At 47.9% G+C, this 15,092-nt stretch overlaps 1 protein-coding gene and 1 long non-coding RNA gene across 5 annotated transcripts in view; one reads left to right on the plus strand and one right to left on the minus strand.

The window, feature by feature from the left end:
* TDRD9 (tudor domain containing 9) overlaps positions 1-3,227 on the minus strand; it is a 151,675-nt gene extending 148,448 nt beyond the window's left edge. For 2 of the 4 annotated variants that reach the window (XM_075926470.1, XM_075926468.1), the window contains exon 1: positions 2,811-2,950. Coding sequence is in view for 1 of the 4 variants with exons in the window: in XM_075926469.1 (XP_075782584.1) it covers positions 2,811-2,947 (137 nt within the window). In the remaining 3 variants the exon portion in view is untranslated. Of the gene's footprint in view, positions 1-2,810 lie in introns of all 4 variants that reach the window. The other 2 variants (XM_075926469.1, XM_075926471.1) reach the window with 2 other exon arrangements.
* A 1,742-nt stretch (positions 3,228-4,969) lies between these two features.
* LOC142829070 (uncharacterized) lies at positions 4,970-13,587 on the plus strand. Its single transcript, XR_012903283.1, has 2 exons — positions 4,970-5,283; positions 13,463-13,587. It is a non-coding gene; the product is annotated as an uncharacterized LOC142829070 (long non-coding RNA).
* Positions 13,588-15,092: the final 1,505 nt, after the last annotated feature.

A 15,092-nucleotide genomic window follows, 5' to 3' on the forward strand; every position in this document is an offset into this window, starting at 1 on the left:
TTAGAATAAAAATGGCCACCGCGTTGTGCTGGCTCAGCTGTTTGTCCACACAAACCAGCAGTCAAGATGGGGATCGGTCGACAAAGAAAGACTTTGCCGACCGATCCTGTAAACCTCGTTTTACGAGGCATAAGGGATCGGTCGGCAAAGGCTTTCCTTGTCAACCGATCCCCGTCTTGACTGCCGGTTTGTGCCGACAAACAGCTGAGCCAGCACAACGCGGAGGCCATTTTTATTCTAATGAAGCGGGGGATATTTAAATCCCCTCTTCATTGACTATGTCGGTATGTATAATTTACATGCCTCTGTTGGCACAGGCATGTAGTCTAGACATACCCTGTGAGAACAGGGAGACTTTGGTGGAAAGACGGGCATATCCAATGATTCCTGAGATCTAAAAGAGGGGAAATGTCTTTCATTGTCAAGTGTACCAGAAGACCAAGAAATTATACTTTGAGCTCTCTCTCAAGGGAAAAATAATTGAATGTTTACAATTCCAGACTCTGACATGCTATACTAAGCATTCCAGAGTTGATATTCACCCTTGATGCTCCAAAAAACAAAGCTTTTTGAAAAAATAAAATTAAAATGTTGGTCATATGCATTAGAGCTCTGCTATGGGAGTTTGGGATATAAAACCCCATTTAAAACGTTAACTGGTTAAACTGAGTTAGAGGGAGCTGCGGCTGTTGCTGAGGGAGAAGAGCCCCAGCAAGGCAGCTCCCTGAGCAGCAGCCCTGAGCCCCTGTTTGGGGCTTATCAAACAGCTGCCCGGGCCATGCTGCCACACAGCTTGGAGGGAACCTTGCTTCCAACTAGCATAGGCAGGGACAGATTTTATTCAGACAATTGAGAGTATGGATAAGTACGGGAGTGCCTGCAAGCACTCTGCAGCTCCACTGTCATGGCCATGTTCATTCCCTCCTGCAGCAGCAGGGCTGCAGATGCTGCTACTCCTGTCCTCTCGATCATTATAAGTGCGAAGTATGGGAGCGAATCTGCTGTTGTGAAGAAGCAGAGCAACAACACTGCCCACCCTCAAGCCAGGATTCTTCTCTACCCCACCAAGTTCACAGCATTTTCTGAACCTTGAGTGATTGGGTGTGACCAGCACTGTGACAGCACAGAAAGCTCTCTGCAACTCCACTGTCACAGCCCTGCTCACTCCCACCCAGGACATCAGGGCTGCAAAGGACTTCCTGTGATGCTGCAGAATCCATTCAGTTTCAGAATGGCTTACCTCAAAACCAGGGAAATTGGGTCACCTTCCTCACAATCCTGCCCAGGGATATCTACTCTATAGCCAAACCCCCATGTGAACTGTATCCCTTCTTTGTCCTCTAATCTCCACAACATTAGCCATATGAGGGTAAAGGAAGGGACTGGATAACACAGATGCTCAAGTTACATCATTTTAGATAAAAAGGAGGATACCGAATTGCTGAAAACAGCTATTAGTGCTAACAAACCTGTTACTCACCTCCAAATTAAATATGCATACCATAACCATAACCTCACTCTTGTAACTAACAGCTCAAGAATTTATCTTAGCCCCCTCCCACCTTGTGGTTACGTTTCCCATGTGTGCCTGTCTTGTCTGATGATAGTTTTGGTCTTTGTACTAGCCACCCTTGACAAGGCACTAGGTAGAGTCACCAGATGTCCAGTTTTCAACCTCCCCAGCCCAGTGAAAATGAGGGAGTGAGTAAAGGTTGGGGAAGAGTGAATGACAGAGAGAAGGGGCATGGAGTGAACATAGTGATACAACTATCCAGTTCATTGGATGGTTCAGGGCAACCCTGCATTTTGGGAAGGCGGGGGCGGGGAGGGGGAGTCCAACAAGGCCAAGGGCAGCTAGGGGACTAGCAAGGGACCTAGTGCCAGCAATAGTGGTTTGGCCTGCTCCCCACCCCCACACATCAGGAGTGGAAATCAGAGACACCCTGGCCACAGCCCACTCCATTCCCCACTACATCTCCATGGGAAGTAGCACTGCCATGGAACCCTACATCCTTAGGGAACTGCCTACTGTGCACATTCACCAGCAGCAGTGTGAAGCAGAACTACCCAGCTGGGAGCTGGTGGAACAGGCTGGGGCAAGCTACTCCACTTTCTGCCACTACTGCTGGTGAATGCAAGGATGGTCCCGACCCCTGCTGCCAGCACAAGGCCTCCCACTAACCCTTGGGCCATGCTGCTGGGGGGGGGGGGGGGAAGAGGGAAGAAGAGATTAGAATCACCCTCACCAGCCCAAGTAAGAAGCGAAGCAAGGTGGCTGGGAGTACACTGGGGCCAGGTTGTCCTGCTTCCTGCCACTGTGCTGAGTGCAGGGGCAGACTCAACCCCTCCTGCCATTCCCAGGCCCCCTGCTTTAATACTCCTGGCTTGTCAGTTGATGGTGGAAGCTTGTGGAAAGGGGCGCAAAGGGGGTGTAGCTAGAGCTAGGATGAAATGGGGGTGAGGGCAGAACTTGGTGCAGAGGGGTTGTCCCAAACCCCAGAGCCCTCTCTAGGGACAGCCCTGCATGGCACAGCTTCGAGAAAGGGCAGGACAGGGGTAGTGGGTTTTCTTCAGCCATGAAGTGATCAACCATAAGGCAAGGCTCTCCAGTGTACACCCCACAGTGGGGCCGGGCTTCCCTTCGGCGGCAGCTCAGGGGCCTCCCCCGCTCCTCCCTCGCACCCAAGGGAAGAGCCGCGGCACATGGAGTCCCGCACGGGATCCATACTACAGGCAGGGGGAACACTCCGGCCCGGCGGCGGGGTCAAGCCACCGCTCGGCTCCCGTCCCCGAGCGGCTCCTATACTCACCTGGCGGCGGGCCTGGCACTGCGGGCGGCGGGCGCGGCGGCCGGAGAGTCGCCGCCGCCCAGTAACTCGACGTTGGTGACGGTCTTGCCGATAGTGAACCAGTCATTGATCTGATCGAGCGTGAGCTTCCGCAGCATGGCCGGGCCGAGCTGAAACCGTCCTCCGAGCGCACGACACACAGACGGGCCGCAAAGCTCGCCTCGCGCCGCCACGTGCACCCCGCGCGCTCGAGTGGCGCCGCCCCCTGCAGCGCAGCCGTCCGGCCACGTGTCCTCACGGCTCACTTTACTGCCTGCGCCGGTGCAGGCGAAGCTCCTTTAATAACTTTTCTGGTTCTTTCCGAATCCCTTTTGCAGTGCCACGGATAACCCCTCACTACAGCTTCCTGCCGTCCCGCATCTAGTAGGGCACCAACCGCACCTTTGCCTCCCTCCATCCCATCCAAACTCTCCCGCACCCTCCAGGGTAATGTACCCCTCCCTCCCTTAATCCCAGCCACTGGCAGCAAATCCTTTTGGCATCCCTTCCACAATGGTGTCCACATGTAAATACCTCATAAGTTACGCACACACACCATAATCAGTAAGGGTCCCAGCTAGCACACACACCGTTTTCTGTCTCTAAGACAAATCATCCTCACGAGACAGCATGCGCACTAGAGATGTTAGAAATAGTTTATTTCAGTAATTGCGTAACCGTAAAAATTCTTAGTGGTTATAGGTGCTTCCCCAGTGCCCTCGCTCGCTGTGGACAAGGGCTGCTCCGTGGGATGCTGGAGCAGCTTCTGTCAGACCCGCTCTCACTGTGGACAGGGGTTGCTGCTGCCCCCACAGAGGTAGCAGCACAGAGTGGCAGGTGGCTCCTCTGCCTGCTCTTCCAGTTTTAAATGCAGAGTACATGAGGAAAGGGAGATATTGAGGTTAACCAGGACTGTTACCCATAAGCAATCGCTTATCAGTTAACCAGTTAACAGCTACTCAGTTGACATTCCTAATAGGCATGGGGAGGGAAGGCCTTGCAGAATGCATATAGTGCTCCTTCCCGCAGGACGTGCTCCTGTACACCAAGACAGTAGGGGCGGGATATGGCACTAGGTGAAGCCACACTGAAGGGACAGCTGTGTGAGCCCCCTTGCAACAAAGAGCTTTGGGGGAAAGAGAGGCTGTGCTCTGACCTATCTCCTCCCTTGTTCCTCATCAAGGGTGACAGAGAAAAGATCACTGAGTGGGCTCTTCCGCAGTCGCGCATCAAGCGGACTGTTTGGCTAGGGGCTGAGCGGGTTTCTCTCAGCAGGGACCGCTATAGGGAGTTGGTAATGCTGCTCCTGGCCGGGGATGGGGGGGGCTATAACAAGTCCAGAAGGCTGCTCTCAGAGGGGCTGCTATAGGGAGTTGAGAAGGCAGCTTGCAGCCACGGACACTAACGTGTACAGTAATTCCTCATTTAACACGTGCCCGCTTAACACGTTTTCATGATAGCATGAATTTTTTTTTAGGGAACATTTTTTGAATTACACGACCATCCCCGGAATAACACTATTTCCCCAGCCAGTCCATTGCCAGCAGCTGTGTGGGGCTTCCCCCTCCTCCCTGCAAAGCAGCAAAAGGTTCACCGCTTGCCGTGCCATTCCCTGCTGACTCCCCCTCTCCTCTTCCACTGCTTGCAGGCCAGCGGCGGGGTTTCCCCAGCTGACCCCTCTCCGGCGGCTGCATGGGGCTTCCCCTTCCTCCCTGCAAAGTGGCGGAGGGTTCAACACTCGTCGCGCCGATCCCCGGTGACGCCCCCCTCGCCAGACATAGTGCGGTCCCAGCAAACCCATCACAGATGCATATTCCCAACCCAATCCCCCTCCCCTCTCCTTCCCCAGAGTCAAACACCTCCCCTCCCTGCTGTAACCCAGTCCCCTTTCTCCCCCAACCTTATTTCCTGGTCTCAACAGACACCACTGCTTGAAACACAACCTCCACCCTTTCCATTATTTTCAATGGGAAAATCGACCCCACGTAACACGTTTTCACTTAACACGATCATTTTCTGAAACATCTCTCTAGTGTTAAATGAGGAATTACTGTATCGAGAGGGCCGCTCCTAGCTGGGGACTCTAAAGGGAGCTGGGAGGCCTGCTCCCAGTAGGGGGCGCTATAGGGTCCCAAGCTGCCTCCTTCCAAGGGCGAGAGAAACGCGGATTCCCATGCAGCGGTTGCCATGAGGGAGGCAGGTCGCTGAGCGGGCTGTTTGTCTCGGGGCGTTGTGGGGAAGGGGCGCTGTCCGGAGACACTACAGCGGGGCCAGCCGGCATGCAGGGGTAGGTGCGCCGCTCTCGCTCCTCTCGGGAGACGTGGGAGAGTCGCTTCCGGAGACGTTCTAGCCTCTCCTCTCGTTGGACGTTCTTTTCCCAGCATACCCCGCGCAGCGGCAGTGGCCGTTGAGTTCTGTGACCTTCGCCAACTGCTCCTGGTTTACCGGCTCCAAGGTGGGTTCGGCCCGGCCTGGCCCGCTCCCGTCCCTGCAGCGCGCGCAGCCGTGGCGTCCCTCAGGGGCTGTAGGAGACAGGCCCTGCGGCTAAGAACACGGGGGCAAGGGGAGCAGAGCAAGCTGGAGTATGGGAAGGAGGCGGGAGCGGCGCAGGAAGGCAGCGGAGGGAGGGCGCGGAGATTCCTCCCTCCCTCCTGAACCTTTTCTTGCAGGGGGTGTTTCCAAGTGCGCTGCTAGGCACCCTGCAGCCTCGGGGTCCCCTCCGCGACGGCGCAATTTCCCTTTCCAAGGCGGGTGCGTGGGGCGGCAGCACTTGGTGATGGGTGGGTCTCTTGGGTGAGCTCTTTAAGGCAAAGACTTTGCCTGTACGACAGAAACGTTGTTGCTCCCGATGCACTTCTCGAAAGAATAGAGCAGGGCGAGGCAGCTGTACTAGGAACATAGTAACCAGAAGCTGATGTAGAAGATGGGCCAGTACCTTGTAAGATGCCCGGATATCCGCCTCTTAGTAGCTGCTGGGTGCTGGGATTTTTAGTAGGTGTATATAAAGTGGAGATTTCATTTTAGCCTATTGCTAAATGGCTGCAAGACAAATGTGAAGTTGGGCACCTTGCTTTTATTTGGTTGCTAATAAAAAACATTTTGTCTGTATATTTTCCTTCCCTCCTCCCCCCTTACATCAGAGCCTCTTGTTGCTTTGGTAGGTATATGTGTCTGTTAGTATGTATTTCTTCCTAATCCCTTTTCTAAGTAGAAGCAATTTGAAATGTATTAAGTCTAATACATTGCTCTGAATAGCAACAGTGAAAACACAATACTAGTTTTTTTTTTCATTCTGCTTCATTTGAGGAAAACTATGAAAGGAAATGTATAACAGTTTTCTCTAAAGTCTGGGGAAGACAGTATGTTGCTCTGTATTCAGAATTTTTCACAACAGTAAAGAATAAATGTCCTTTTAAATTAATGATCATGTATTGACAGTTTGAGTTAGCATAGTATAGCTTTGGAGCCCTTGTAGTGGACCAGGACAACGTTTTGGTTAGCACTGTAAGCAAAGAGGAGAAGAAAGAAAGATGGTCTGTGCTTCATAGCATACATTTTACCTCTATTCCCTTTCTCCCACTCTTTCCACATCCATGTGGCAGTAAGAATCTCCTATTTACTATTAGCAAATAGGTCAGTGGGACCTGAACCTGAAGTCTCTTGCAAACTCTGTCCTTCTTTCTTACAGTTTTGCAGTGTCCTTTGCTGTCCTTTATCCACGTGCAGTTGGTTTAGATGTACTGTGTGTATAATTAATTGCTTTAAGCTTCTCAAGGCAAAAGGTAATGGAAATGAGGTATTCAGAGTGGTGCTCTTACATATACTTCCATGTCTTTTGGAATGATAGGAAGAAGTTATATAATATCTCTAAATTTTTCACAAAATACTTGTAGGCTGCTTGATGCTTGGCTATGTTTCAAAGATCGTGTACTTGGAGTAATAGTGTTAATTTCAGTCCTCTCAGAACTTGTCTGTTTGCCAAATGGTATTTTAGCAGCATTGTTCTGTTTTTCTGAGTAAATACATTTTAATTAAATGAAGCTCAGTAAAACAGCATGGGCATTTGTTGTTCTGGAACATGTTCTTATTCTCTCCCCCTTAACTATTTTAAATGAATCTAGGTAAGACAATTTGCTTTTTCACTTTGGCTTGGGGACAAGGGGATCCTTTTCCCTGTGAAAAGATGGTAGTGACATAAGATAGCTATTAGGTGGCCTGTGCAAAATCTTGGGTCTCAATTTCATTTCCGGTGATAAGTTTATGTTGCAAATACTGCCACAGCATAGAGTGAATTTTCGATACATAAGAACAGCCATTCTGGATCAGACCAAAGGTCCATCTAGCCCAGTATCCTGTCTTCTGGCAGTGGCCAATGCTAGATGCCCCAGAGGGAGTGAACAGAACAGGTAATCAGCAAGCGATCCCGCTTCTGTCATCCATTTCCAGCCTCTGACAGAGGTGAGGGACACCATTCCTACTCGTGTTGGCCAATAGTCATTGATGAACCTAACCTCCATGAATTTATCTAGTTCTTTTTTAAATTCTGTTAAAGTCCTGGTCTTCACAACATCCTCCGGCAAGGAGTTCCACAGATTGAATATGCACTGCATGAAGAAAAACTTCCTTTTGTTTGTTTTAAACCTGCTCCTTATTAATTTCATTTGGTGACCCCTAGTTCTTATTTACAAGTAAATAACTTAACCTTACTCATTTTCTCCATATGGGTCATGATTTTATAGACCTCTTATATCCCCCCTTAGTCTCCTCTTTTCTAAGCTGAAAAGTTCCAGTGTTTTTAATCTCTCTTCATATAGCACCCATTCCAAACCTCTAATCATTTTTATTGCCCTTTTCTGAACCTTTTCTAATGCCAATATTATCTTTTTTGAGATGAGGTGACCACATCTGTACACAATATTCAAGATGTGGGCATACTATGGTTTTATATAGAAGCAATAAGGTATTATCTGTCTTATTCTCTATATCTTTTTTTTTAATGATTCCCAAAATTCTGTTTGTTTTCTTGACTGCTGCTGCACATAAAGTGGATGTTTTCAGAGACCTATCAGCAGTGACTACAAGATCTCTCTCAAGTGGTTAGCTAAAGTAATCCCCATCTTTTTGTATGTATCATTCGAATTATTTTTCCAATAAACATTATAGGATAGTATAGATAGGATACACAAAGAACAAGTTAAAAATCACTTAGGAAAGTTAGATGTCAGCAAGTCACCAGGTCCTGATGAAATGCATCCCAGGATACTCAAGGAGCTGATAGAGGAGGTATCTGAGCCTTTAGCTATGATCTTTGAAAAATCATGGCAGACAGGGGAGATTCCAGAAGACTGGAAAAGGGCAAATATTGTGCCCATCTATAAAAAGGGGAATAAGAACAACCCAGGAAACTATAGACCAGTCAGTTTAACGTCTGTCCCAGGGAAGCTAATGGAGCAGGTAATTAAGGAAATCATATGCAAACACTTGGAAGGTAATAAAGTGATAGGGAATAGCCAGCATGGGTTTGTGAAGAACAAGTCATGCCAAACTAATCTGATAGCTTTCTTTGATAAGATAACGAGCCTTGTGGATAAGGGAGAAGCGGTGGATGTCATATACCTAGACTTTAGTAAGGCATTTGATACGGTCTCACATGATATTCTTATTGATAAACTAGGCAAATATAACTTAGATAGGGCCACGATAAGGTGGGTGCATAATTGGCTGGATAACCGTAGTCAGAGAGTTGTTGTTAACGGTGCTAAATCCTGCTGGAAAGGGATAACAAGTGGAGTTCCTCAAGGGTCTGTTTTGGGACCCGTACTGTTCAATATCTTCATCAATGATGTAGATATTGGGATAGAGAGTACGCTTATTAAGTTTGCAGATGATACCAAACTGGGTGGGGTTGCGACTTCTTTGGAGGATAGGGACATAATTCAAAATGACCTTAGCAAGTTAGAGAAATGGTCAGAGGTAAACAGGATGAGGTTTAATAAAGAGAAATGCAAAGTGCTCCACTTAGGAAGGAACAATCAGTTCCATACATACAAGATGGGAAGCGACTGTCTAGGAAGGAGTATGGCAGAAAGGGATCTAGGGGTCATAGTGGACCACAAGTTGAATATGAGTCAACAGTGTGATGCTGTTGCAAAAAAAGCAAATATGATTCTAGGTTGTATCAACAGGTGTGTTGTAAGCAAAACTCGTGAAGTCATTCTGCCGCTCTACTCTGCACTAGTTAGGCCTCAGCTGGAGTACTGTGTCCAGTTCTGGGCGCCACATTTCAAGAAAGATGTGGAGAAATTGGAAAGGGTACAGAGAAGAGCGACAAGAATGATTAAAGGTCTAGAGAACATGACCTATGAAGCCAGGCTTCATGAACTGGGCTTGTTTATTTTGGAAAAAAGAAGATTAAGGGGGGACATGATAGCGGTTTTCAAATATCTAAAAGGGTGTCACAAGGAGGAAGGAGAAAATTTGTTCCTCTTGGTTTCTGAGGACAGGACAAGGAGTAATGGGCTTAAAGTGCAGCAGGAGAGGTTTAGATTGGACATTAGGAAAAAATTCCTAACTGTCAGGGTGGTCAAATATTGGAATAAATTACCAAGGGAGGTGGTGGAATCTCCCTCTCTGGAGATATTTAAGAACAGGTTAGATAGACATCTGTCAGGGATGGTGTAGATGGAGCTTGGTCCTGCCTTGAGGGCGGGGGGCTGGACTCGATGACCTCTCGAGGTCCCTTCCAGTTCTATGATTCTATGATTACTTTGCATTTATCAATGTTAAAATTCATTTGCCATTTTGTTATCAGTCACCTAGTTTTGTGAGATCCTTTTGAAGCTCTTCAGTCTGCTTTTGTCTTAACTATCTTAAGTAGTTGAGTATCATCTGCAAATTTTGCCACTTCACTGTTTACCAGATCATTTATAAATATGTTGAATAGGACTGGACCTAGTATGGACCTCTGGGGGATGCCACTAGTTACCTCTCTCCATTCTGAAAACTGACCATTTAGTCCTACCCATTGTTTTCTGTCTTCTAACCAGTTATCAATCCATGAGAGGATCTTCCCTCTTATCCCATGCAGCTTACTTCACTTAAGAGCCTTTGGCGAGGAACATTGTCAAAGACTTTCTGGAAATCTAAGTACACTATATCCACTGGATCCCTTGTCCACATGCTTGTTGTCCCCCCTCAAAGAACTCTAGTAGATTAGTAAGACAGAGCTTCCCTTTACAGAGACCATATTGACTTTTCCCCAACAAATCATGTTCATCTATGTGACTGACAAGTCTATTCTTTACTTAGTTTCAACTAATTTGCCTGATACTGAAGTTAGACTTACTGGTCTGTAATTGCAAAGATCACCTCTAGAGCCCTTCTTAAATATTGATGTCGCATTAGCTATTTTCCAGTCATTAGGCACAGAAGATGATTTACAGGATAGATTACAAACCACACACTTACAATTCTACAAACTTACTAATTATTATAAAATTAATTTGAACAGTTTCCTATAAAACTCAGTATGTTAGTCTTTTCTTTGTTCTAAATGAGTTTGGTCTTAATAAAGGAATAAAATTGATTGGAATTTATACATAGGTTATATCTGAAGATACTAGGCTGTAAACAAGATACGTTATTAGCAACTATTGTACCTAGTTATGATTACATAGGCTATTAACAGCATCAGATCAAAAGTTCAGGTAACTTTTCTCTTAAATGGTATTGTGCTATCAGAGGAAACAATGAATCACCAACCTTCATCTAATTTGTATGCAACATTTCTGGTGGTTGCAATGAATTGTGAGTGGTCTAAGGATAGGTGGGTATGTGTTAAGAGCTCTTGGTGGTAGGTTACTTGACCCATAATTGATTAGAGCACAGAGTAGGCCCCAACTGGAGTATTGTGTCAAATTCTAGGTGTCACATTTCAGGAAAGATGCCAACAAATTGAAAAAAGTCTAGAGAAGAGCAACAAAAAAAAGTCTAGAAACCATGACTTATGAGGGAATACTGAAAGACTGGGAGAGGATATAATAGTTTTCAAGCACCTAAAAAATATTTGAAAGTGGGGAGGGAGAAAAATTATTCTCCTTTACCTTTGATAGGACAAGAAGCAATGGGCAATTACAGCATGGTAGGTTTAGGATGGACATTAGGGGGAACTTTCTAACTGTCGGGGTGGTTAAACACTGGAATTGGTTGCCTAGTAGGGGTTATGGAATCTCTATCATGGGAGATTTTAAGTGCAGAGATGGGATGGTGAGTGTCAGAGATGTTCTAGATCAGTGGTCCCCAATGTGGTGCCCGTGGGCACCATGGCACCTGCCAGACCATTTATGTGCGCCCGCGGAGCAATCTGGGCTGGCTCCGGCCCCGCCCCCGGGCGTGCGGCAGGTGCCAGCCCCGGGCGCATGGGCAGCCCCTGCCCCGTAGTCACGGCGCGTGCCAGTGCTGGCACCGGGCGCGTGGGGCCTGGGCGGCCCCTGCCCAGGGTCGCAGCGCGTACCGGTGCTGGCCCCGGGTGTGCAGCGCATGCTTGGCCCCACCCCCAGTCACGTGGCCTGTGAGCGGCCCCGCCCCCGTACGTCCAGCGCGTGAGCGGCCCCGCCCCCAGGTGCCCGGCAGCCCCAAAACGTTGGGGACCACTGTTCTAGATTAATGGTTCTCAAACTTTTTGGCCCATGGCTATGCCAACCCTATGTCCTGGATATTCTGAGACGGTCTCAAATTTAAATACTGTGTCCCCATTAAGTAGGAAAATGTCCCAGAGAGCCTTGACAGATCTGGCTAGAAATGGCATTGCCATTTCACTCCCCTCCTGGGACAGCCTCGCAGACACTCATCACTAGCATGACGCAGCAGCAACACATCTCTGCCCCGCCCCCCAGAGTACATAGGCAGTTCCCCAGTGGGCAGCCAGGGCCAATTCCAGTGGTGCATGGTTTCCGGAGCAGATCAGAAGCTAGAAACTGGAGCATTCTCCAAGCTCCAGCATCGTATGTGCCACTTCCCAGCAAGTTCAAGTCACTCAACACTCCACCACCACACAGTCCATCTTCTCCTCCCCACCTTGTTCCCCGTGGGACCATCTCTCTTGTGCAGGGCCCCTGGTCCTGCTGCATCGTGCCTCCTCCTCCATCTCCAGGCGGCACTACAGAGGTCACTGACGGGGGTGGGAGTGCACTGGGTGGGTCTAAGGAAAAACCCAGCGGAGCCACTCCTTGAAGCTGCCTCTTGAGCCCTGATAGGGACCATGTGGAGCCTGGCTCAGGCACTGCGAGGCAGAGCACACTAGGACTTGGCATGTGCACTCCATATGCTGCCACACTCTCTCCCTCCGCCCCTCCCCACCCTGCTGGGGGAATGGCAGCGCACAGAACCGCTCACTCTGCTACTCTCCGCAAGCTGGCTCTGGCGGAATAGGGGCTTTCTTCACCTTCCCGTACCCCTCACATGTGAGCAGGAAGCTGGTGCTGCAGCTGTGCAGGCTCCCCACTGCATGTGGGAGGAGGGAGGCTGAGGTCCCACCCTGCTGGGAGAAGGGCAGCACACTGTCCAGAAGCTTTCCTTGCTGCAAGGGGGCATGAAGCCAGGTAAGCATTCCCCCTCATGCCCAAAACCCCACAGTCCCCCCTCTTCCTGCCAAGACCACGCACCCCCAGCTTGCTCTGATACCCTCCCTCCTAGCCAGACACCCAACCCCGAGGCTGCTCCTGCACCCTCTCTCTGTCAAACACCTACCCTCACCCTGCTCCTGTATCTACCATTGCTCTTGAACTCTCCTTCCTGGGCACACACTGCATCCTCCCTTGCTTCTGCTCCCTTCACCTAGCCAGACACTCTACTCCCAGCCTGCTTTTGCACCCTACCTCCCACCCAGACCTCGCAACCTCTTCCCCCTTCTGCACCCCACCTCCCGCCCAGATCCTGCACCCCATCCCTATCCCACTCACTGGCAGTCCTGACCCATACACTGAACCACTCATTTTTGTCCCTACCCTAGAGCCTAAGGGGGATCCATAAAATCTACTAACTCCAGAACACGAGAAAAGTAAATCTGGCCTATGAGAAGCCCTGAACTTCAGTCCTCCTTGTCCCTTCCCCTCGTGCCCTAGGGCTGGAGCTCCAGGAGAGTGAGGTGTCTCAGTTGAGGGTTTGGGGAGTTTTTTTGCTTCTCACCTGTGATCCCCAACTGATTTTTTTTCTGTGGGTCAGTAGCCTCCAACCCAAAAAAGTTTCCCCGTCTCTGCCATAAATAAAGAAAACACCACAGTTTGAAAACCACTGGTCTAGATGGTGCTTGGTCTTGCCATCAGTGCAGGGGACTGGACTTGACCTCTCAAGGTTCCTTCCAGTTATACTATTCTTATTATTCGTTATTATTTTTATTGTGGTAGCACCAAGCAGTCTTTTGCAACATTAATGCTGAATTATCTGGACATGTAATGTTTGAGTTTGGGGATAATTTACCAAATCATTGTACTGCTTTTACCTCTCTTGTTGATGTGTACTCTTAACTTTGATTCTATCTAACACCATTTTTTGGTTTAGCAATAGAGAATTATTTCCCAGGGGTGTGGATATAATAGCAAAATTCATTATAATGACAATTTTTGTATAATTTTCAGATGTTACAGTATTTTACTAGAACATGGCGCAACATGAAGCTATACTACACTACGGTTTACCAGGAAATATGGGTTGGATTGGCCTTAACTACATATGTCTATTACAAAATTTCCTATGGTGGTAAGTTACATTTTTTTCAATCTTAGCTTTAATGTGCTTTTTTTGAAACCCTTGTTGTAAATAAACAGGGCTTGACAAACGGCGGCAAAGCCGCTCACCAGCCCCGCACTGCGCATGTGCAAGAGCCGCATTGCATGTGCGCGCTGTTGGTAAATGGGGCGTGCGACTGAAATTTACTCGCCACAGGCGAGTAGATTCTATAGTTTGTCGAGCCCTCTAAATAAAATTGTTGAATTGTCTGGAAATGCCTAAATATTTATTGAAAATGATCGGCAGTCGCTTTATCACTTCACTAAGGTCAGGACTACACTACAAACGGTTTACTGGGAAAGCTATATCAGCAAACCCCCCTCATGTAGACAATGCTTACTTTTTTTTTTTTTTTTTTTCGCTTATGTATTTTTACCATTATGATTTATACTGGTTCCCAAAGTGAAATAAACCATACTGGCAAAAGCACTTCTGTACACTTGAATCTATAATAAAGTTTTTGATTATATGGAAATTAGGGATGTTAAAATCTGTTTAATCAAGTAAACATGTACAGCAGTTACACATGGAGGGGAGGTGTACGCAAGTATCGGGCCACCAACCTCCCCACTCCCATACTGCTGTCTTGCTCCCTGGAAATCAGTGTGCATAGGGAGTCAGCTGCCCCTTTTCTCCCCCTGTGCTCCTGCCTCTGAAGTGGCGCTGGGGGTATAGGCGGGTCTCCGTGCATACTGAAAGCCTGCATGTACCCCATGAAGGCCTGCGTGTAATCACACTCAGGCTCATCACTTAACCGTGTACACATTTGGGCTTTCACATCCCTAGTACCTGGTTACATTTTAGGGATGTTAAATATCAGTTAATTGATAGTCGATTGACCTCATGATTTCTTATCTGTTACTCGACTATTCTGTAGTCCCCGGGAGTGGGGCCGGTAGCCAGTGCACTCTGGCCCCACTCCTGAGGAGCCTCTTGCCACTCTGTGCTGCTGCCTCTGTATCTGTATCAGAAGCAGCAGGGCAGAGTAGCAGCAGCCCCTGTCCAGGGGGAGGTTAAGTCAAAATCGATTTAGTCCTGCAAGGTCTTGAATGGCAACTGTCTTGAAGGTTATTATTTTATTTTTTTTTAATAATAGATTTAGTAGTTTGACTCTTTTTTTTAATTCTGAAAACCAATGGAATTTCTGGAGGGTACTAATGAATTTGGTATATCTCGGGCCAGGAGTATTCACTTCTATGAATACTTCTGGCCCAATGCTATGAATACTGTAAGGTCTTTTAACACTTTACTACAGTTATAAAAAAATTACAGTGTACAGGCTGTCTTCACTATAAATCCAAGGTACATTCCAAAAACTTGGACTTACAGCAAAACAACTTAAAGCAGGGAATCTTTTTCCCATGGATGACTTCCATTTGCACAATTTTTTTTGTGTGCAGCTTAAGAGTGGAGAATGAGGGGACTTGCAATGAATCTGTTCCTACAAGCGTCAGTGACTTTAGTGCGGAACGGATGTAC

This window comes from Pelodiscus sinensis, chromosome 4 (assembly GCF_049634645.1).
Source record: "Pelodiscus sinensis isolate JC-2024 chromosome 4, ASM4963464v1, whole genome shotgun sequence".
NCBI lineage: Eukaryota > Metazoa > Chordata > Testudines > Trionychidae > Pelodiscus > Pelodiscus sinensis.